The 25377-nt window shown below is 39.8% G+C and overlaps 1 protein-coding gene across 1 annotated transcript in view; it reads right to left on the minus strand.

Moving 5' to 3' along the window:
- Positions 1 to 25147, minus strand: part of TRHDE (thyrotropin releasing hormone degrading enzyme) — a 392491-nt gene extending 367344 nt beyond the window's left edge. Inside the window, exons 1-2 of the mRNA XM_019455116.2 lie at positions 24088 to 25147; positions 10342 to 10615 (exon numbers count right to left, since the gene is read on the minus strand). Of these exons, the coding sequence (XP_019310661.2) occupies positions 10342 to 10615; positions 24088 to 25007 (1194 nt within the window). The 5' untranslated portion in view covers positions 25008 to 25147. The remainder of the gene's footprint in view (positions 1 to 10341; positions 10616 to 24087) is intronic.
- Positions 25148 to 25377: the final 230 nt, after the last annotated feature.

Genomic DNA, 25377 nt, shown 5'->3' on the forward strand with positions numbered 1-25377 from the left:
ACTACAACCATGGATACTCTACACTGACTATTCTGCTTTGTATGTTTGGTTTTTACTTCAAGCTCTTCCTTTAGCTTCTATTAGCCTCTTCACTATGTAGACTCTTAAACCTCAGGATAGTTGATAAATTGTGGATTGAATAACAAAACCCATTATCATCCATCATTGAATTTACCATCAGCCCAGGCCAGCCACCAGGGGATGGATATTTGCTGAGGCACACTCCACTACACCAACATCCCAATGGAAACTTTGGGGCAAGAGAGTTCTATAAGCTCCTCCATTAACTAAATTCTGCCTACTCAGTTCACTCCCTCTTCTGTTAACATGTCCCTTCAGTCTACCATTCCACCCTCTATGTAAGTAATTCTTATTATCAACAGCTCTTTTCCTTTACACAAACCCCAGACACCCACCGCTTCTGCCCACATTCTTATCCTTATTTAGATGTTCTCATCAGAGCCTCAGAGCCTCAGAGCCTCAGAGCTAGAGAGAGACATGAGTACTTTCCTAGCTCCTCCACACACATATTTACACACTATTCCTCCACTTCCATAAAAAAAAAAAAACTTCTCTTCTTTTGGAGTTCATGGCTTTCACTAATCCTTGTCCACACCTAGGCATCCAGGTGTTACTCACACTTTGAGAGTCTGAAACCCGGCATACAGTTTTCTTGCCTACATTCTCCAGGATTACCGTCAGTGTTCCTGATATTTGTTCCAATATGGCCTCACTGTTACCTAATCCCTGTTCCCTCAAGTGACTGTATCTTCAAATCCTCTTCATCCATCCAACTTTGCAATAGCAGGCTTAAAACCCCTCCAACTCATCCTGAAATCTGAAACACTTCTTTCTATCACAGATCATCTTTCTGTCTTACCCACTTTATCATTCCAGTCCTACTTTTCATTCTCATGGTGATCTCTATTTTTCAACTGTCCCAGTCCATTTTCCATGAATATCACTCCCATTGTGGGTTCTCTTGCCTTTCTGTATCTCTGGACACCATGGCCTGTGATCTCAACAATGCTTTTATTATCAACACCTTATTGTTACCCTCTTGACTGCTGGCTATGTGTGCCTCATCAGTCTCCCAGGCTGGATCTCCTCACATCTGCTTTCTCTATTCCTGTTCCTGGGTTTATAAACTTGCAGAAAGGTACAAAACAGTATTGGCTATTTCCTCTACAAAGACAAGCCATTCAACATCAAGTAGCCATTGGCGACTGTATGGAAACATTTTTGTTCTCTTCCTCTAGATTCAGCAATCCTGTACCCAAAAATTAACTGCAGTAGGCTCTGCATAGATGTATTGTGTTATCCATTCCTTAACTAGCACTAACAAAAACAGTCTACAATCACTGCATGCATTTCTTTATTCTACAGAACTTACCAGCTCTGTTCCTACCACACTAATGAAATTTAAGAGGTTCATCAATTAAATTATTTTCCTTTTTAAGTTCTCAAACTCCTTGGCTCTAATAAACTCCTGACCTAGCCACATAGCTTGCTGACAAGACTGCAGACCGAACTGGAATGACCCAAACTTGGCTCAAACATATCTCTCATGCAGCAGAGGTGAGCTGGGTGCTATAATCCCAAGACAGGCACCCATAAGGCAGCCAGCCTACATCCACCCAGCTGGCAAGCCCAGCTATCATCAGACACTCAACAGCAATCAGAGACTTTGCTTTCCTGATAGAGGACAGAGACAATCCCTGGTCTTTCAGTGTATAAGAGCCACCTCATTTCTCCTCCCCTGCACTAGATTCCCCAGAGCCTAGACTGCACTGGATTCAGTTCCCTGCTTGGCAGTAAATCTTTGCCCTCAGTACTCAACTCTCTTTATCAACACTTTTCACCTACATATTTCTACAGAGTTCCTAAAAACTAATGATATCTGTATTGTAAACTTTGCTGTTTATATTTCAATTTTAGTAAAAATTACTTTTCACAAATTTTCATGTCTTACATATTAACCAGAAGATTTTGGAAAAACCTGACATTGTGACTTCTCTGAAGGGAGTTTACTCGTTTAGATGTTCAATGGACTTTCACTAAGTACCTATCATTTTCTACATACAATAGAAAGTGCTGAATCTTACAAAGATGAGTAAGATATGGCACCAGCCTTCAAAAAGTTCACAGTCTAGGGGCACCTGGGTGGCTCAGTCATTTAAGTGCCTGACTCTTGATTTCAGAGCTCAGGTCACGATCTCATGGTTCGTGAGTTTGAGCCCCACCTTGGGCTCTGTGCTGGCAGTGTGGGAGCCTGCTTGTTCTCTTTCTCTCTCTCTCTCAAAATAAATAAATAAACATTAAAAAAGGTTCATAGTCTAGAGGAGCAAAGAGGCTGGCAAAAAAAAATGACTATGAACAATGAGATAATGACTATAAGACATGAGTTTACAAAATATTCCAGGAGTAGAGAAGGGAAGATGACTATCTCTTGTTGCAGTCATCAGGAAGCCTCTATATATATCCCTAAATTTACTGTAATCCAACTCTTTTGTTGTTACTATTTCTTTTTCTTTCTCTATGGACACTTATTACATAATATTCATAATGCAATCTAAACAGAATGTTTAATGACAAAATGACTCCTACTATTTATATGAATTTTTTTAACTGGAATATATGCTTATAGCATATTAACTTACACTTGCACTTTTCTTGTTAAAATGAGACATAAGTTTTACTTTCTTCTTTTTTTTTTTTTTTATTTACATAGGCTTCACACCCAGCATGGAACCCAATGTGGGGCTTGAACACATGATCCTGGGATCAAGAGTTGGATGCTTAACCAACTAAGTCACTGAGGTGCCCCAAGCTTTATTTTTCAGTAGGAAACTACACAGAATGATTCCATGTTTTAAGTGTGTATATACAATATAATCCCTAGAATTCTAGAATCAGAAACGTCCATATGTATGTATGTGTATACTTTCCTGGGTGTAGATATTTATAATATACATCACTACTGTAAATTTTGTGTATCCTTCCTGCTGTAGTCAGTCCACACAATAATACTAAAAAATATGTTTGTGGCACTTGTAGATTTTTCCCAGCATCTGTTCTCTACAAACTCTTTTTTGCAAGATGCCCTCCCATTCATGAGGTGAAGCAGAAGATGCCATGTTCCTATGATATGACTCCACATGTCCACTCTCTAGACACAGTTATCACATATGATCACATGACTCAAACAGGGGCAATTAATAACAGTCCCTATGAGTTTGGGAATTTGTAAAGTTCACTTTCCCTCTTGGGTCCTCCATAGCAATATGCGAAACTTGGGAACTTTTGGCTGCAATATTACACCACAGTAATCAAAGAACAGAAGAAGTCTGTCCACAGAGAGTAAAGCAAAGCAGAAGAAGCGCTGATGAGGACCTGCCATAGGATCCCCAAGATTCCCACAGTGCTCCAATCCCAGGTCTATTCCCTGGGATGCCTTCAGATATCCCAATACCCTTCTAATACATGTTACTTTTTTCTTAAGCTCAAATTGAGTTTTTATAACTTGATAATTAAAGAATGCTGACAAATAAAAATTTATATATCCAGTTATAATATGATGAACACATCATTTGGGCAGTGTAAATTGTGCATCTAAGAGACTGGCCAACAAAAATGAAAACTCTCATTAGTTGTCATAGCCAATTCAGAATACATTGAGAATCTGGAGGACAGAAACTATGGAGTTTTTATTACCTTAAACCTTAAAGTCATTCTTGAGTCTTTGCTCTCCTGGTTCCCCAGTGTTTCCTTTTTCCTATCTTTTGTCCCTCACCAAATCCTATCAATTCTTCCTTCAAACTGCCTTTCATATCTACACTATCCTATCCATTTATAACTACTCTAGCCCAGAGTTTCTTAGGGAAATGGGCCCCCAACCCCAGTCTCTTTGCGTCCACATATTTTGCATGTTTTCCTCAGGCAGATTATAAAAATTATACATGTCATGACTCCAGCTTTTAAATTTTCAGTAGCTCTTTAAAAAAATTATTTGTTTTGAGAGAGACATGAGCAGAGGGGGGAGGTTCAGAGAAAGAAGGGGACAAAGGATCCAAAGCAGGCTCTGCACTGATGGCAGAGAGACCGATGTGGGGCTCAAACTCACGAACTGCAAATCATGACCTGAGCCAGTCAGATGCTCAACCGACTAAGCCACCTAGGCCCCCCTTAAATTTTCAGCAGCTCTTATTGTTAACTGAACAAATCTTAAAACTTAGCCAGGCATCAAGCTCTTTCACAGTCTAGTTTCCATCTACCTCTCAAATTTATATATCCCTACTCCCTTCTAGGACTTCTGAATATATCATCAATTTAATTGTCATCATCAGAGTAAAATGTGTCAGGCACTGTGCTTATGATTTTATAAACATAATCTTCTGAAATACATATAACAACTGTGATGGTTTCAAATTAGCCTGCAAATTCTCTGGCACTACTCCCATTGAAAGATGGAGTCTATATTCTCCTTGCTAGAATCTGAGCCAACTTAAGTTTGTCACTAAGTCAGTGCACTAAAAGTAACACTGTTTAACTTCTTAGGCTGGGTAAGATAGCTTCCGCCTTGTTAAAAGGAAGAGGAAAAAAAAAAAAAGATGGTGACTAATACAATCTATGTAACCACTTACAATGAGGTGAACAGGCAGTGCAAATCTCTTGGTACATTCACCTTTGGAGGCCTGAATCACCAGTAACAAGTTTGACAACATTAGGCCACCATGCTGCTAGGTGGCTCAGATCACATGGAGAGACCACTCACAGATGCTCCAGAGGAGAGCCCCCACTGAGGGCCCAGAAACAGTGAACATCAAGTAAATAGACACTCAGTAAAGATGCCCCCCGATGATTCTGGCCCACGGCTGCCAAGTCACTCCTGCCATCAAGCCCTTCCAGCTGAGACCCTGCAGAGTAGAGAGGAGTCCTTTACTGCTCTGTACTGTCCATACTTAAGACCCCAAGAATCCATGGCCATAAGAACTGGTTATTTTTTCATTGCTATGTTTCAAAGTGATTTCTAATTTAGCTATATCAGTTGGGACCAATTTTAGTACCTGAAAGTAGGGCACTGCCATAGCAAAAGACTTAAAACATGTGGCACTGGCTGTGGGACTGGGCTGTGAATAAAAGTGAAAGATCCTTGAGAGTATCCTGCCACAGAAGCTTTATGACTTTTAAGGAAGGTGTTGGTGACAGCTTGAAGGATGTTAAGGCAAATGGTATTGGAAGCTAAAGGAAAGGGGGCCTCTGTTATGCACTGGAAGAAACTCTGGCAACACTGCTACCTGTGATGCTAAAGAAAATAAGAAATATAACTATTGAACTATATTTTCTAGCTAAGAAGACTTTCAACCAAAAAGTTCCACCAGCTTCTTCTCCCTGGCCATAAAAAATCCAAACCTGGAGAGATGAGCTTAAGAACAAACTGTCTAGTTTCCACGTAAAATGTGGAATAGGAAAGAGCTAGGACTTACTGAGCTTGAAATTAGAACTCTTTCTCCTTCTCGGCTTCTCCAGATGGTGAAAGATTCTCAAAGTAAGAAATGGACTCGGGGTGGGGCGGGGCCGGGGGGGGGGGTGACGGAAATACAGGTCACTTTTAGCAAAATGTGATCTAAAGATGAAGCCAAGGATGCAACTTCAGGAACTGTTAAGATGTCAGATACTTTTAAAGTGATGCTCCTCAGACCTCTTCAAAAAGACAAAAGTCTTAAACTTTTTTTTAAGTTTATTTATTTATTTTGAGAATGAGAGAGAGCACACACGCACACATGCGCACACAGACACACACACGCACTCAGCTCAGTGTGGAGCCTGATGCAGGGCTCCATTCCATGACCATGAGATCATGACCTGAGTCGAAATCAAGAGTTGATCACTCAACCGACTGAGACACCCAGCTGCTCCAAAACAAATGTTTTATAAGGACCTTAAGTGTGTTCCTTATAAACCTCTGTTCAGTAATAGAGCATCCAAGAATGTTATGAGAATTATTCTGCAAAGCCTCACAGTAAACAAAGGCTCATATTAAAGAGACCTGTGGTATAGTTTTGTCTAACGGAATAGATATAACTTGATACACAATAAGTCAAGTTTTAAAAAAATAATTATACCTTTTTTGACTTTTTGACTTTCTTTTGACAAAAGAAAAATAGGCCTTTGGACCCCCAGCTTTTTACCGATAGGAAGCAAGCTGAGAAAGCTATTCAATTTCGAACACAAACTAATTTTTCATTTAAAAAGAAAAGATGCCTTAAAAAGCAAAACTGAGAGTCCAAATGATGGGCCAACTTCCAAGAAGGACAATTCAGCATTGAGTCATAATTTTAAAATTGCCAACATGTTCCCAATTGGATTTCAGAACTGCTATGGACCAGCAACTGCTATGTCCTCCCATTTTCTCCATTCTTGAATGTAAAGTTCTATTGAAATAATAATATTCCCATCTTACCATTGTCTGTTGGGGGAGAGAAGATAGATAACATGTCTCTTTAGTAAACAGATCTTCAGAGCAAGAGGAACCATGCACAAGAAACCAAACCCCAATAGTCTAATCTACACCTAGACCTAAATTAGCTGTTGAGATCCTGGACCTCAGACTTTAGACTAATAATGTAATGCAATGAGTGATTGCATTTTGTATGTGGGATGAATATAAATAATTTGTGGTCAGAGAGAAGACTTCACTGATTTTAAACTATGTCTACAAATGCTCTGACATTCCCTATCAAGAAGTGGGATATATGCCCTCTTCTAGCAAATCAGAGCCATCCTTAGTGGCTTACCTGTAACCATTAGAATGCAGCAGAAGTTCTGATGTTTATGACCTTAATAACCATACACTATTTCCCATAGATATCCTGTACATATCCCTACCTCTTTGTCTTTTCTTAGTTAACATTTCCTACCAAGGATTATATGCACACATCATCTGCTTCTCTAAGACCAAACCTTTATTCAGAGTCGTATTAAATCCTATCTCCTCTATGAAGTACATCATTAGACTCCAACCTTAGCAATTTCTCCCTCTTCTAAATGGTCTTGAACTTATTTTCTGCAACTTTCCTTTCACAGTTAGTGAATGCCAGTATCACTAGTTCACAATTAGTTGATTTATTGCTTTTCTGACACATATTCCTTGGCTAGTCTCTTGAATTATGCCCCTAGACAAGGGTTGAAACTCCAAATGCCTACAGAATGAAAGCAGGTAATCTATGATAGTGAAATTGACACAATGCAAAAGAACAAAAGTGGTCTGGATTAGGTTACACTGGAAAGCAAATGTGCCATGTAAATGAGTCAGCCACCATCCAGGTACAGCACATTGATTTTCTTCAAAACAAATATTACTACCTGACACACATTTATTTGTTTATTGTCACTCTCTCCATATTAGGATGCAAGTTCCCTGAGAGTAGGAACTTTGTTGCTTTGTTTGCTGCTATATCACCAAAGCCTAGAACACTGAGTCTAGACTACCTGACAATCAGTAAATATTTGCTGAAGGAATAAATGAGTGAACCATTATTGCCAAGTGGGAAGGGAGCCCAATGTCACAAGATCTTGCCATTGTTCAAAAGAAGCCAGAAGCAATTTTATGTGCAATCTCTCTACTTCTAAATTTCAACAATTAATTACAGAAATACTAAGCCATTTTGGAGATGGGTAAGCAAAGTACGTCCACCAGTTTGGATTCCATCTGAAAGATGCACATGTGACCATTGTACTAGAAGGATCTTAAGAGTCTTTTACCCTTCTAATTACTTAGGATAGTGCCTTGCAAAATGCAGACAACTTGAGAAGCAAATGATGATGCTTCAAATATCACACTTCAGGCACTGTTACGATTCAGCTGTAAATTATTAAGATGCTACTCAAATTACTCTTTCATATCTCAAAGAAAATTGCATCAGCTTCTGATCCAAAATGACCACGTGGACTTCACATGACTATTCCACACTCAAGATCTTAAGGCTAAACTTCACTCCTTCCAGCTGTTAAGAGTTCAGAAATGTGATGTGCTTATTTTCCTTCATGCAGTGAAGATAAAATAAACTGGATATCCAAGGGGTGACAGGAAAAAAAGAAGCAGGTTTTAAACTGTATTTCCACAGTTGATAAATAAGGGTTCCCAGGGGCAATTTTGTTTTCCTTTTTATTATCCTTAGTATTTTTAGATTATACAATCTAAAATTTTATTTCAGTTGACCTTTTCATGCTCTCTGGTAGCATGTTTTATCTTTTCTACATAAAAATTATTAAGTAGGAATTTTAAAATGTTTACTAATTACTTGGATTCTTAACTCTAATAAAAGTCACATCTAAATAATTAGAGTGTGTCTGGTTTTAAATATGGGTCACTTAGCAACAAGCTTAATTGTGTAGGGCTGAGAATACTTTTAAGATGCTTTAAAGAAAACATACTGGAAAAAAAACAGTTCCAGTATGCCCTGTGCTGCAAGCTGATGCACAGCAAGCCAATCATCAACTTTTGAAGACGTCAAAGTAAACGAGATGTCTTGGTGTTCCTTTTCTGTGTGTGGTCCAACACGAACAGCCTTGAAGGAGTCATCAACAAACATCAGAGGAACTCAACATAACAAATGAGTATAAATCCAAAAGAGTAAAATGTCTTCTGGCCCTCCAGAGCCAGCATTTAGGACCTAATTTTAATGATTATGTAGATTAATTCACCATACGCAGATCTTCAATAATGGCATTAATTTTTTATGCAGGCTGATTTTATTTTTAAATAGGTTCCACAGTGATGTATATTTAAAATAACCCTGAGAAAAATTTATTTATATAAACCCATTTTTCAAAGTTTAGGTTGTTATAGACCTATGAACTTCTTACAGAATAAGAGTATAGATTTCTATTCACCTCTTTTGTTACATTTAAGCAACACTGAATACAATGGCCAGTGGATGGGGAGAATCATTGCTTGGATTCTTTCACAGACATACAGCTGAAATGATGAAACAGAGTTCCTAAGGCACAAGGAGGGAAAGCCCAAAATTTGGGATCAGACCAACAAAAGTTTGTCTTACAGCTCTACCACTTGTTTAATTTTTGACTCTGGGTAAGCTACTTAATCTCTTTAAACCCCAATTTACTTTATTCATCCAGAAAAAGAGAATCATAATACCTTGCTTTAGGGGTGACATAAAAATTAAAACAGATGCATATTTATTGTGTAAGCCATTGAAATGAGGAGGAAGTTTTTAACTCAGCATGGCCTGACCTGGCCTGACTAGTGCAACACAATAGTATGCAAAACACTTAGAACACCATGCTATCACAAATGATAGTTATCACGCAGAGTCCAATTGATTCCTTTTATAAATTAAATGCAGAGCATGAATTTTCTAGGTTTCCTATATATCATGCTCCCCTAAGAATGTATTTCTATACACTTGGGTGTTACAGGCTAAGAGAAGCTTTATACCCTACAGAAATTCTAGCACATTGGCAGAAGAATTCATGTACAAAATATTCACTGAGCATTGTTAATATTTGAAAACCAGAAACATTAAAATGTTTATCTACAGGAGGATGACAAATTTTGATATCCTCATTCAAACAATCTATTCAGATAAACCACAAAAACATAACTTTAGGTAAAAACTAAAATGAAATAAAAATAAGTTGCAGAACTATGTATAATATAAACCACTTATATGAAATTGTAAAGCATTGCATCCATATATAGAGAAATATATATACATACTTGATAATCGTATGGTAACATGCACAGAAATGGCAAACATCAAACTCAGGACAGTAGATATCTCTAAGAGAGGAGGCAAGGCAATGAGATCAGGCAGGTGTACACAGAGGACTTCAACTCTATCCAAAGTGTTTTACTTTCTCAAAAACTAAATAAGACTAGAGCAAAGATGGTAAAATGTTCAAATACTCTAGAGCCAGCAAGTAGGCATGTGGAGTTTATTATATTATTATTTCCATTTTCTGGATATTTGAAATATTTCACAATAAAAGGCAGCAGGATTCCCAGTCATATAAGTAAAGACAAGGAACTTCCCCAAAACAAATAACAGATGTTTCAGAAATACTCAGAAGATGAAGAGGGACAGGGATGGTGGAGGTGGGAGAGGTGGTAAACGGAATAAAAAGGGCTGGGTATGGAAGAGACAGTCCTCTCTGACTCTTTGAAAGCAGGAAGATAATTTACCCCTAACGGTTAACGAAAGAAATCAGCTACATAAGATTTAAAGAGGATAAAAATGATTAACTGTTAATCCAGAAATCAGATTACTATACAGTGTATACAGTATCTAAAGACATATTTAAGTTTAAAATACTTACTGCAACCCCACTCTTGGTGGTAGTTTCTTTGTATGTGAAGTTGCAAATTGCCCAGGCTAAATAATATGTAGACATGAGAGGGGTCTGTGAAAAGTGATCCGTAACCCATCCATCTTCCTCAAACACGGAAGTTTCCACTGGCATATTGGATAAAGATAAATAGGTTGCTTGATGCTTGATGCTAATTTTGAAAGTAGCCTTGTATATTGGCTCATCAAAACAAGGAAATGCCTTTCTGGCATGTGTAGGCGAAAACTGAGTAACACCAAGGAACCTGGAAAAAAGAAAATGACATTCTCAATTACATTTATGGCTTGAGTTAAGTTATGCCCATTTTACATGCTTCTGCTGATAAAATAATATATTTTTGCCAAATCACAAATTCTGAACTGAACTGAAGTTCATGAATAGCATGAAAGTACAATTCATGTATATTTCCCCAACAATAAAATTCCTTCAGGGAAGTTTTTGTCTCAGTTGAGATACATTCTCCAAACCCAGACCAGTGCTTACTAGACAAAATATGACACTTTACAGAAAAACAACTCGTTGCCATCACATTGAAAAATACTTGGAACTAATGGTTCTTCTTTTTAGTATGCCCCCCATTTTCTCTTCTAAAGCTGTATAAGTAAAGACAGTAAAACCAAAATCTGATGTTGTCATCAGATACATGTAGAACAGACCGTCAGTGGGAAACATCTGTGCCCTCAAACTTCAGCAAGACACGATCTGATTTTGTAAGAACTTTGAAACCTGACAAAAGTTGGTTGAAATTCTGGCCTCACAACATTCTCAGCTGTATCATCCTGGATGATTACTAAATTTCCCTAAGGTATAGGTGTTCATCGCTTGAAAGGAAATAATCAAACATAACTTTTAAAAAATATTGTAAAGTGTGCAATATTTTTTACAGGAGAAGCGTGTAAAGCATCTATCACTGTAAAAGATGAAGAGCAACCATCAGATAGCTAATAAATGGCAGCCAGCCAATAAGTGATATTGATTCACAATATCTTTAACTTTACTTGAGCCTTTTGACACGTGTTTATATTGAATGACCCAGAGAATATTAGTTTTTACTACCCATATATTTATTACATAAATTATAACTTTTATATTATTATGTTAATATAATACAAATTAATATAATAAATATAAACATGTCAATGTGTGCTCATGTGTATATATCTATATAAATGTATATAAATCTTTAAGTTTTCAGATCAAGCTGCAAAGTTGCATCTCATTAAAACTCTAGCTAGAAGCACCCTCTACATTCTTTCAGTTATAGTTACAAACTAAGAACCTTAAGGAAACCTTTTTTTTTAAAAAAGGAGACCATTATTTATGAAAACATTCATGACACGAGTCAATTAAACTTTTCTGATAATACTAGTTATAAAACTCGATATAAGGCAATTAAATATCAGACTTCATAAAATGTTACTAAGTGGAAAATGGAAAAAAGAGTCTCTTTAACAAATGGTACTGGGACGGGCTCTGTGCTGGCAGCTCAGAGCCTGGAGCCTGCTTCAAACTGTGTCTCCCTCTCTCTCTGCTCCTCCCCGGCTCAGGCTCCGTCTCTCTCTCCTTCAAAAATAAACAAAAACATTTAAAAAAAAATGGTACTGGGAGAACTGGACAGCAACACGCAGAAGAATGAAACTAGACCACTTTCTTACACTATTTACAAAAATAAACTCAAAATGGATGAAGGACCTGAATGTGAGACAGGAAACCATCAAAACCCTAGAGGAGAAAGCAGGAAAAAACCTCTTTGACCTCAGCCACAGCAATTTCTTACTCGACACATCTCCAAAGGCAAGGGAATTAAAATCAAAAATGAACTATTGGGACCTCATCAAGATAAAAGGCTTCTGCACTGCAAAGGAAACAATCAACAAAACTAAAAGGTAACTGATGCAACAGGAAAAGATATTTGCAAATGACATATCAGATACAGGGATAGTATCCAAAACCTATAAAGAACTCAACAAACTCCATACCCAAAAAACAAATAATCCAGTGAAGAAATGGGCAGAAGGCATGAATAGACACTCTTCCAAAGAAGACATCCAGAAGGCCAACAGACACACGAAACGATGTTCAACATCACTCCTCATCAAGGAAATACAAATCAAAACCAAACTGAGATATCACCTCATACCATCAGAGTGGCTGAAATGAACAAATCAGAAGATTATAGATGCTGGCGAGAATGTGGGGAAATGGGAACCTTCCTGCACTGTTAGTGGGAATGCAAACTGGTACTGCAGAGGTTCCTCAAAAAATTAAAAATATAACTACCCTATGACCCAGCAATACCACTGCTAGGAATTTACCCAAGGGATACAGCAGTGCTGATACATAGGGGCACATGAACCCCAATGTTTATAGCAGCACTAATAGCCAAATTATGGAAAAGACCTCAATGTCCATCAACTGATGAATGGATAAAGAAGATGTGGTTTATATACATAATGGAATACTACTTGGCAGTGAGAAATAATGACATCTGGCCATTTGCAGTAATGTGGATGGAACTGGAAGGTATTATGTGAAGTGACATAAGTCAGGAAGAGAAAGAAAGATACCTTATGTTTTCACTCATATGTTGATCTTGAGAAACTTAACAGAAGACCATGGGGGAAAGGAAGGGGAAAAAAATTTACAGAGAGGGAGAGAGGCAAACCATAAGAGACTCTTGGATACTGAGAATGAACTGAGGGTTGATGGAGGTGAGGGGAGAGGGGAAAGTGGGTGATGGACATTGAGGAGGGCACTTGTTGGGATGAGCACTTGGTGTTGTATGGAAACCAATTTGACAATAAATTATATTAAAAAAATAAAAAATAAATAAAAATAAAAGGCTCTTTCCTGAGGTGACTGGGTGGCTCAGTCAATTAAGCATCCAACTTCAGCTCAGGTCATGATCTCACAGTTCATGAGTTCAAGCCTCACATTGGGATCTCTGCTGACAGCTCAGAGCCTGGAGCCTGCTTTGAATTCTGTGTGTCCCTCTCTTTCTCTGCCCCTCTCCTGCTCATGCTCTCTCTCTTGCTCTCGCTCTCTCTCTCTCTCTCTCTCTTTCTCTCTCTCTCTCTCTCTCTCTAATAAATAAATAAATAAACATTAAAAATATATATAAAAGGCCCTTTCCCCTACAAGTAATTCTGCCACCACTCCTCTCTCCATCATCCACAGTGTTCATGGTTAATCTAACATGGCTCACTTTCCCACTGAACCCAAACTTGGCCTCAGAATTATTCTTAGCATAGCACTTGAGGCAGCTACTACCAATTAATAGGAGTTGATATGTGCATTGAATCTTATTGGCTATCCCTAGCTCAACCATCAGATGTAAAAGTTCATACCATTTTAACATTATGAAGCTTACATTTATCATTGAGAGCCTACTTTTTTAAAACTTAGTTTTGAAATGGAGAAAAATAAGACATTTTCAAGATGAATTGTATACTTACTCTCAGAGAGAGGATTCTTGGGAGTTAGTTTGGGAGCAGTACTGGGCTACTACATAGCAGGTTTGGGTAATGCCTGAGTCTATTTTTTTCATTAGTAGAAGGAAAATAATAATGCTTTCTAGGCCTTCCTTCCAAAGCTGTCGAGATGATAAAATGATATAATATATGGGAAAGTCTTAACTACAAATCTTCAGATGAATATAAGGTTAAAGTTGGAAGCAATCTTAGAAACAAATTGTCCAGCTCTCATAAATTTCTAAAATGAAAAAGTAGTTCCAATAGGGTTAAGTGATTTGTCCACAGTTTATACTGGCAATTAGTACAAAGCTGTGTCTAGCAGTCACATTTTCTGCATCTCAGTAAGAAGTAATTGTATTTCAAGAAGAGTAAAATGAATCATTAGCCGTAATTTATAAACAATGTTTTAATTCGACTTTTGGTAACAAAGGTTCTTCTTTCCAAATTTGCCGGTACCATGGTAGTATTTTTCCTTATGATTTTCTTTTGACAGTAATAGTTTTGTTTAATGAAATGTCGCTACCTTTTAGTTAACATGTACCCATTTACAATTTCTCTCCACATGCTTTTGTCTTACCTAATGTTCTTGTATCTCATCTTTCCATCTTATTAATTGAAATATCCACTGAGCTTGATATTTCTCTCCTGAGCTGTTTAAAATTTACCTACAGGATTTCATATACAAGGAAAAAGTGTTCCTTTTTAACTTTCAAGTACTGAGGACTCCAATTCCACCACCGAACAAATAGATGTGGTCTGCTGTGTATGAGCTTTTCACTATATTAAGTACGTGGTAGGATTTTTAAAAAAATATAACCATTTTTGTCCTTAAGGACAATCTAACTGAAAAGAAAAAAATACATACATATACATAAAAACACAAGTAACAACATTGGGGGTAAAGTTCTACAAGAGTTCAACAGAGGGGATGCTATTAGAATGTATTAGTCATTAAGTAAAAATCAAAGGTGTGTTTGGCATTAAGCAATTAATGGGTAGGGATTTATTAGATGTAGAAGATTAAATACTCTGGGTTAATGAGAAATTAATAAACCAAATATTTATACAGAAGAATCATGTTGTGCAGCCTCTTTTTGCCTTACGTAGTATGTAAATATGTTAGTAAAGCCAGCAATTTAAATCACTGATTCTCAGGGTTGAAAGGGATATAAAGATCATCTAGTGACTTTTTCTGCAATTAATATTCTTAATGAATTCACACACACAGTATATATCTATGCACAGAGGGCCACCATATATTCTGATAATGTCTAAATGAGGAAATACCAATTTCACAGTCTGGCAACTGAGGACGATCGCAATGGAATTTCAATTCAGTATTTAGGAAATCAAAAGAAATCCCTTGATGAAGAAGAACAGTTGGATGAGATTACTTTTAGGTCTTTTCCAAGCTCAAGATCTTATAACTGTACAATATTCAGAAATAAAATATTCTCTCTATTTGATGAGATTTTTTAATAGTAAATTACACTACCACTAAATAGCTTTTTACTGCAAGCTCTATAATGCATTTGCTTCTCTTAATCATCATTCTTGACTATTCAATACTGAAGAGAAAAAGATAAATATATATGCATCATTCCCTCGGGGAGTTTATACTCTAATAAAAGAAATTAAACAAATACCTAAACTGGTATTCTACAAAAAGCCATGACAAAGAAGGAAAACGTATGAAGAACTTACATTCTCCTGAAGCAAGGCTTCTCAATCTTGGAACTACTGACATTTAAGGTTGGATAATTATTCTTTGTGGGGGGCTGTCCTCTGCACTTTAAGATGTTGAACAGCATCCAGGGCCTCTACCACTAGATGCCAGTGGCATTTCCCACCCAGCTGTGACAACCAAAACATATCCAGGCACAGCAACTGTATTGTACCCTGGCGTTGGGGCGGGGGTGGGGGGGGGGGGCACAAAATTTACCCAGTTGAGAACTACTGGCCTTAAGAATTGAAGAGGCTTTATGGAGGAAGAAACCTAAGAATTGATCTTAAAGCCTGGGTAGTGTTTTAAAGGTCAGAAGCAGATGACGAAGTCAGCAAGTCGACTGTAAGTAGCACAGAAATAAGCCTTTAAAAAAGTATCGACTCACTTATTAAGTTAGTGCGCTGTCTGTTCTCTCACAGATTCTCATTTTATCAGGACTCAGTATTTCTGGTCCATCTCTAACACCCCTCTCACCCTTGATATTCTCCTGTCTAACAAAGAGACCTAGTTCAAGGCTCAGTACCCTCAACAGGCAACAGGTTCTGCTGGATTTCAAAAAAAATAGAATTCTGTCTTCATTGTATGTATTTTAGGGTTGCCTTCGACTGGTGGAAGGGGCACTTCTCTTCTGCTTACTGACATTAAAAACAGCAGAGAGGCCTCTAAAGAAGGTGACTGGAGTAGAAAATAATGAATTTGGGTTTTGAGTAAATTCGAAGTAAGTTTGAGTTGGTAGCAGGACACCAGATAGAAGTACAAAAAATTAATTAAAAATAGAAAAAAGTGTAATATACAGTATGGATCCAAAATACATATGCAAATGCAGCAAGAAGTAATATAAAACAGCAGGAGGCAGAAGGTAATAGGGAAAAGTAGTTCGTTTTCGGTTTTTCTCCTGCTTCTTTAAACAAAATCATTTTCATCTTTTAATGAATCTCTCTATTACCATGAAAAATTCCACTTCCAAAAGTGACATCTAGAAGTGTCATTCCAAGAATGCCACTTTAGCATAACGAGAAAAACGTAAATAATATACTTGTATTTTAATTCTCTTCTATCTAAAATAAATTACTTTATTTCTTAACAACTTGTCTATTTGACATTTTGGTTGAGCTGAGGAGGGCATAGAGCTCTGTGTTGCTTCTGAAGGATACAGAGAATTGATTTCTTCTTATTTCTGCGGAAGTTCACTAGGCAAGCTACTTGTGTCAAGTCATTATGATAAGATTCAGCAGAAGTAATGCATTAACGTTGGCTGATATTGCCAACAAATTACTGTATGTGATACAAAACAATTTCTGTTCCATTATTTTCAGTTTGCCTTTTCATAAAGTTAAAATATGCAGAGGAAACCAACATTTGCATGACACTGTGAGCATGCAGATTGATTCATGGCTTTTCTCTGTGGAGCCCACCAAAACCAGGAGAACCTCACAAAGGGCATGCCCCATTGGAGAGGTTTCCATTAGGACCACATTTATGCATACCACACATACAGCAGTGAAAAATGATCTTTGAACTTGCTTCCATTGCAATAGCAATCTGCCTGGTGTTGCAAGAGTTTCAGATTGATAATAAAAACTCCCAAGATCTAACGAAAAGTTCTAATGGAACATCTAGTTACTATTCAACTGTTTGCAGTAAATGGACTCAGTTGACAAGGTCATGGAAGTTACACGTGTCCCATTTAAAGTTAAGGTTGTTAATCAAAATGCAAATTATTACTCAATGACAAAACATTTTAAGCCAAAATGGGTCGTTGTTTAGACTGTGTGTTTTTATGTACTTCAATGAGTCATTAAACCTCTGCCATTTCAGAAAAGTACTCCTGCTGAATATTCAGTGCTATAAGCAAGCGTGTAATCTATTTTTTTAAATAACCATTCTAGTAAACTAAAAACATAATGCAATAATGCCAGCAATATGTATGTAGGAAGCGGTGCATATGTGAATAATCGTGTTATAAAAACAGAGCACAATATTCATAATTGTTTTCCTATTTATGTACTAAATACTCTTATCAAAAATGAGTCCTGAGTGCTTGATCACCATTGATGAAGAATATTATGAATGCACTAAAATTACTTTTGCAAGCCATAATATTAGGTTCTCATAGGCATAAATAAACTAGTGTCTGAGATTCGTTTGTTTAATATTGGAAGGAGGCAAAGCATTGTGTAAGTATTATAAAATACTGCTACCATCAGAATTCAAAGTCTTGGGAACAATAGCTAATGACTGGTGTACCTCTCCCTTGGTCCTCGGGGTTTTACAATTTGATGCACCGACTTCCAGTGACAAGGAGGGCAACCCCCCCCCAACCCCTGACCTCTGCTATTCTCACTGCTGATAGAGAGCAGTACCATAATCAGAGAGGTGTCTGTTCCCTTTGTTTCCTTATTCTCTTCCTACTCTCTCAGCCCTCTCCATCTCATCATGTCTGGCTCAAGCATGGCGTATCTCTAGCTGGGCAATACCATAGCGCTTCTCTTCGCTCTCTTCCTCATGGTGGAAAGGCTCTGCTTTCTCCTCTGTCTTTTGAATTTTGCTTGTGGGGCAAAACAAAGAGCAGTGGAAGCAATGGCTACAAGGACAATTCCCACCCCGGCCTTGCTAGTAGGAGAAACCCCAAGGTAAAAATATTGACCCTCTATGACCCTGTACCAGTGCAAAGAGTAGATCTCCAGCCATAGAATAATATAATAATATTAATACCCACAAAAGTGTTTACCATTTGTCAGACACTGCTCTAAATGTTTTATTACTTAACTCACATGATCCTCACAATAACCCTATCATCATCCCCATTTTCCAGATGAAGACACCAGACACAGAACAGTTAGGAAATGCAGCCAGGGTCATAAAGCTAGCTTTGCTAGTAAGAAGCAGAGTCAGGACATGAACCCAGGCAGCCTGGTTTCAGAGTCCCTGAACACACTAAACACACACACACATCTTTTCCATCCACCAACATAACCAAAAGTGGCTTGAAACTGTTCTTAAAAGAGATAAAAAGTAGCCAAGAGTGGTAACTTTAAAACTTCATTCTTTTTCTACCCATTCCTCTGATTTTTTTTTTTCAGCTGTGTGGTCACAGGGAAAGATCTGAATAATTAAAGTAAAACTTCACCCTGCAAGTGAACGTAGGTCTAAACTAGGAAGGATCAGCTCATCCCATCTCTGAAAAAACAGTGCTAGAGCTCCTTAAACCACCCAGTCACTCATTTATTCAGTAACTGAGCAGGGAAGTCAGGAGGGGTGAGCATGGGGCCCCTCACCCCAATTCAGCCCCACCTTATCTTGCCAATCTTATTCCCAACACCACCATCCATTGTGGCCACATGAGTCATTCCAGATTGGCCAGGAAACTGAGAAGAGTGGGGAGTATCTTTTATCTTTATATTCACCCACATTCAACATAGTGACAGTCGACTTGCTACTGTCTACTCTCTAGTGGCAAAAAGCAGGATGACATGGGACTTTGAAAAGCTCTGGAGGACCCCAGCCACTGTTGCAAATCTGAAAGCACACAGGGGACAGACAAAACAATTAAAAGGAAGTTGACCACTTTGACAGTGATGATGATTATCCTTGCTGGCCGGTGGGATAATGAACATGGGGTGATGAGGAACACCCTTCCTTACAGACTGTAAAACATTTATGTATTAAACCTTAATCATTTCTTCCTTGCTCCTTTTATACCATCCTTTGCAGATGTGCTTAAAGGAGTCCCATTCTTTCTTGTCATCACATGGACAAATGTCCCCATCCTCAGCAAACCTAAACCATCACCCTGGACTACTGCCTGAAGCCCATTCCCATCCCCATTGGTGAGAATTGGTTTGAGGAAATAAACATGCTTTGCAAACCAAACACCAGAAAACCAGTCACAGATCCATCTTGTTCAAAAGAGATCCAGAGCAGACAGCCCCTGTTTAGGCTTCAGAGTACTTTGAATAAGTAAAAACTACTTTAACTCTTTCAGAGAAAGTGTATATTTTATTACTATCCAGGGTAATCAAATAAGATGGCATCATGAAAAACACAGCAAGATAAACACCAACTGTATGGATTTTCCCACCCAACTGCGTTATTAACTGAACAAACATTTGTAAAACAATTTTTGTAGATTAGGTTTATTGGTGGCATTCTAAATTGTGACCAAAATCTAGCACTGGACTCAGTTTGGCCATATGGTTACATGTGTCTGACAGAAAGGCAATGAGTTAAGTCCATAAAGGAACCATATTAAAAAAGTTTTCACAGACACAAATGGTTTTTTACAAGTTTTTCAGTTCAGAGCCTTCTACAGAGGAGCAAAAAGACATGAATTCCAGCTTGCTCATGTAACAATATCTCCTCACCAGAGTGAATGGGAGAAATGAGGCTGCTTTCAGTATAAAAGCAATGTGGTGGTTTTCTTGTTTTTATTAAATATCATGATTATTAATTCAGTCCAGAAAACTACAAGGCATCAAACCATCTACACTAATACCACAAAAGATCAAATGCCTATCCATAAAATCCTCTAGCCTCTCCACAAGATTCCTGCAAAAGAGTTTTTTGCAATTCTCTTTGAGAACCACAGTGTTATTTTCCAATTTTACTTGGAGATCATGGTTTCTCTTTAAATATCCTTTATAGAAAAAGACCACTTATTTTTATTTTGTCTTCTGTAACTGTGGCATATTATAGACCCAATCAAAGTTTGTCAAAGAAAAATAGTCTCCCTTTTGAAAGTGAATAAAATATTCATTTACTTTGAGTAAATTTCTTCTTTGAGTCCAACCATCTGGTTCTAAATAAGGTACCCTACTTTGAACATGGACATGCTTGCCATCTGGCTACCCGATAGCGGCAATTACTTCAGGTAAATGAACATACACCTAATTCTAAGCAAGTATATTCTACTATAGGATCCTGTGGCATAAATACACACCCTTTTTATCTGCCTACCATGCACCAACTTGAGCCAAAAATGAGTGTGTGTTCTGCCTAATGGAGATAACTTACTGCCATGTGCAAACATTTCAAATCTGAGAGAAACTTATTTGCAATATTCAACAAGTGGTGAATTTTCCCTTTAGCCAAATGCTCAACAGAAAGTAGAGGAGCCTTGGGCTTTAAGAAGGAGTGGGTCCCTCTACCATCGTCCAGTGCAGGATGGGAACCAGGGATGTTGAGTGTTCCCTGTAGGACAAAACCAGGTCCCATTCAATACCTAGTGGGGGATAAAACCTTCCAGGGGTCATAAGTATATAACAGTAGTGAAATCTAATTTTCCTGGCCTCATCTGACTTCTTCCTCTCAGACCTCTAAGGAGTAAACCAAAGAATCAGATTGACTGGGTATTAATGTGTTGTTTCCATATAAGCTAAGTAAGGTGGACCGAATTGTAGTACTGTTCTTTATATATTTCCAGTTGTTCACTTTGACTCATTAGGCAGCATAAGTATTTATTTTTATTACAAAAATTATCCAACAATTAAATTGGCAAAAATTATGACTAACTAAAGATCAAGCTATTTAATCATTAATCAAATGAAAATTTAGAATTTGCATCTATGTCCTCTTGGAAAGTGTGTTTTTAAATGCCAGATTACAGAGCATTTGGGGAACAAAATCATCACCAACTGAAGTCCAAACCTGGCTGAGTTCCTGACATTAGTATGTTTAAAAAGTGTTCCAAAAAAAAAAAAAAAAGAGGTTAGAGTGGGAGAGAGCCAAAGCATAAGAGACTCTTAAAAACTGAGAACAAACTGAGGGTTGATGGGGGTTGGGAGGGAGGGGAGGATGGGTGATGGGTATTGAGGAGGGCACCTTTTGGGATGAGCACTGGGTGTTGTATGGAAACCAATTTGACAATAGATTTCATATATTTAAATAAATAAATAAATAAATAAATAAATAAATAAATAAATAAATAAATAAAGTGTTCCAAGTACCCATAGTAACAACAGCAATCAAAAAATCAAAAAACTTTTAATATATGTAATATTAACATAATCGTGAAATGGCTCATTAGATTGTCTTTGCCATATCAACTCCAGCTAGAAACATTCAAGAAATTATCATATTCACTCTGGTATTGAAGGAAAAAAAATATGAAGAAGAATAAGGACTTTCTCTAAGATGCTATTTAGAAACAAAACCATCCTGAGATGCCCAGAAGTACTGAATCCTGATATTCTATTGGGATGCAGAGTTTAGCCACATGTCCACTAGGTTAAACTTTCAACCAAGTTATTTACATCTTTGGGAGAAAATCGGGAGGGAGTTTGAACACAAACATGCACTAGGGGTACAAGAAATCAGTTATGGGTCAAGCAGAAACATCTGGTCTTTTTAAGAGTCCTGTTAATTTGAAAGCGCTGACCAAAACAAGCTCAGTTCCACCAAATACATTTTGGCATGGCTTAAAAAAAAAAAAAAAAAAAAAGCAGGATTTGTTGGAAGTATTTATTTCACTAGAGCAAGATTTATCAGTAATGATATGCAACTCCCACTATTGACATTTCAACATAAGCTTGTTTCCAAACACAACATGCAAATTTGCCTTATATGCCTTTTCTCCCATATCTGATATGATCATGGGTTTTTAAAAAATATATTTAATCTGTATTGTTCAGAATATGTTGAAGGAAGTGGTAGAAGAGGCTTAAATTATCCACTTCTGATTGTAGGAGCTTGAAAGTGAATAATTTATACATTCACTTATAGGAGGCTTTAGCTATCACACAGCTACTAAACCATTGGAAAATTTATCTGAGGTTACCTCATAGCACACTATAAAAGAATAAAACTTTTGTGTCTTCCCACAACACAGTGAAATTTCCCAGTCTCCTATACAATAACAAACTTCTTCTGTGAGTTCGCAGAGACCACAAGCCCTGGCCCATCAGAAAACCAAAGTTCAAGTCCTACCTCTCCACTGACAAGCCTGCTGATCTCAGGCACCCAGGGCTGCTTTGAGCCTCAGTTTTCTGCTGTTGTGAAAATCATTTGAGAACTGGGGAGGCTCTGCCAGGGGCATCACTGCTAATCTCCAGCCTGCCTCTACTTCTAAGGTTGTCGATTTCTTTTTTAAGTTCATTTTGGTTGTTTGCGGGCCCTCTACTCATTTCATTAATGAATCAAGGTTATTTTAAATGCAATGGATTAGGGCAAAAAGCAAGAATCACTTGTTTATTCATACAATAATATGCTTGAATGCTAACTACCATAGGATACTCATAATAGCCAATATTTATAGTGGACACTCTATATGCCAGGTATAGGTTAAGTGCTTTTCAATGCATTTGTTCATGGACACCTGCAACAATCCTGTGAGAATATTACTATTATCATCAAATTAAAACTAAAAGTCCGGGCTCTGGAGTCAAACTGCTTGGGTCTAAATCCCTGCTTTGTCAGCTCACTATGTGACAAATGACTTGACCTCTTGCCTCCATTTCCCTATCTATAAGATAGGAAGTGTCCTGGACAACACCTTCCACATAGGGTTCTTGTAGGAGTGAGTTAACATACGTCGCTGGATAAGCACTAAAGGCGGTCATTGTCAGCAACTGGTGACTTAGATTCGTCAGCTTCTTCGAGCCTTCACCACAGCCACAGTTGTATCTGGGATTCGAACCCACTTTTGTTTGACTGCAAAGTCTGAGCTCTAAACAAGTGGTGGAAAGCCCCACAGCCTCTCCAAAAAATAAAGAATAAAAGACGGTCCAAATCTAAAAAGCATCAAAGGCACTCGTTAACAAGGCATTTGAGACTGTCGCTAGCTTTCCCTCTTTTCACCACTGGAGTCATTTCCAGAGGCAGTAACTCAAGAACAACAAAAAACTGGAGTCACTCTGCGTTAAGAGACAGCTGGCAGCACTTGCAAGGAAATTTCTCGCTGGCATTGACCATGGGAGCCTCCCCGGACCCCTGTCAGCCTCCCCCTTAGTCTGTCACCTGGACCCGCTCTTACTGCTCTGAATCTCAAGTTCCAGTTTTGGAAAACTTGAAGCAGCCAAAGTCATCCTCTACTCTGCGCCTGCCAGATAATAGGCGAGGTGGGCACGTTGAGGGGGAGGGAACGATTTGCCCTGCACTGACTTCTTACTTGGATGTGCCCCGGCCTTTGGCCCTCACGTATTTTCCCTGGACCGTATCTTGGCAGGCTTTTGATGCCACCCTGGTATCGCTCAGATTTCACACTACACTTTAAAAAGACCTGTGCTAGACCACGCTAGCTAAGGAACTTTGACGGGTGGGGGTTCCAGACTAGAGGAGGGGGTGGCATTCATTGTTTGGCACTGATGAGTGAGTCTGTGGAGTTGGCAGCAGTGAAAGCCCGGGCATGTGGGAGATCCCAAGGGGTCTGGGTAATGGTCCTACCCCCACCTTACGCTTCCTTCCCCCACCACTCGCTTTTCGGGTCTCAGAAGCCAGCCCGGTCCCTGGGGTCGCCGGCCGCCCAGCCGTTTGAGCAGCCTGGCTGGGTGGGGCGGCGCCGGGCACCGCCTCCCTCCCTACCTTCTCTCCCCGTGGAGCACGTAGGAGCTGCGGAAGAAGCCCAAGAGCTCGTTCTCGATCAGGGCGTTGTAGATGATCTTCAGGTTGTAATTCCTCTGCGCATCCAAGGTCCTATTCAGCACCACCACCAAGACCTGGGTTTGCGGGTAGAGGAAAAAGCCGGCCACCGGAACAGCCCCCGCCACCCGGTCCTCGGCCACCTGCACCTTCTCGACCGCCACCCGGGAGGCGTGCAGCACGACGTAGCGGGTGGCGTTCCGGCACGCGATCTCCACGTTGACCTCCCCGGAGAAGGTGAAGTTCTCCATGAAGGCGGTGAGCATCAGATTGTAGTGCAGCGGCTTGAGGTGGCCCGACAGGCGCAGCTGCGTCCACGGCTGCCACTGCTCCCGCTCCTCCTCCGACGGCGGCTGGGCTGACGGGGTCCCAGGGGTGGCCTCCCCGCCTACCTCGGGCTGCGAGGAGTCTCCGCCGGCATGGTGGTTGCGCCGGGCCGAACCCGGAAGGCTGGCGTTGCCGCCGCGCGCGGGGAAGCCGGCGGGGCCGCCGTCGGCGCCCGGCGCTGCGCTAGCTCCGCACTCGTCGAAGCGCAAGCTGAGCAGCACCGCGAGCATGGTGACCGCGAGCAGCGCCACGATGGACACGGCGAAGGCCAGCACGAGCCGCTTGTGCACCGTGATGTGGCGCTCGGTGGTGCGGGGTCGCACCCCCACGGAGTCCGTCCAGGGGTCCGAGAGCCCCCTGCCGCCGGCCCGGAGCGCGGCGTCGTTCTCCCCCATAGTGGCAGCGAAGGGTGAGCTGCTCTTCTCAGCCCCCTCCTCCTCCTCCTCCTCCTCCTCCTTCTTCTTCTTCCTCTTCTTTTTCTTCTTCTTCTTTTTCTTCTCCTCCTCTTGCTCCCCCCGCTCGCCGTCCAGGGCCATCACACTGCCTCCTCCTCCTCCTCCCCCGCCCCCTCCGGCACCCCCCGCGAGCGGGCCACCCGGGCCACCGCCAGCGCAGGCATCAGAGAGCGCACGCGGGACGAGGGCGCGACGCCAGCTGGGACCCTGAAGACGCCGGCCCGGGTTCTTTTAAGACGGGTTCTGGCCGCAGGCGACAGGAACCTGGGCGCCCCCCATCAGCCCCGCCTCTCTCCGGACCCCGGCGGCCGAGGCGCGGGGCTGCGAGCTCTGGGACGCGCCCAACTTAAGGAGCGTCTCGCTCGCCCCACCGCGCGCTACTTCTCCGGCCGGCGCGGGGCGCCGGGGCACATGCTGCCTCCGCCCCTGTGCGCCTGCGGCTCCCGGCTTA

This window comes from Panthera pardus, unplaced genomic scaffold, assembly GCF_024362965.1.
Source record: "Panthera pardus isolate Hobbes unplaced genomic scaffold, ASM2436296v1 HiC_scaffold_6, whole genome shotgun sequence".
NCBI classification, from domain to species: domain Eukaryota; kingdom Metazoa; phylum Chordata; class Mammalia; order Carnivora; family Felidae; genus Panthera; species Panthera pardus.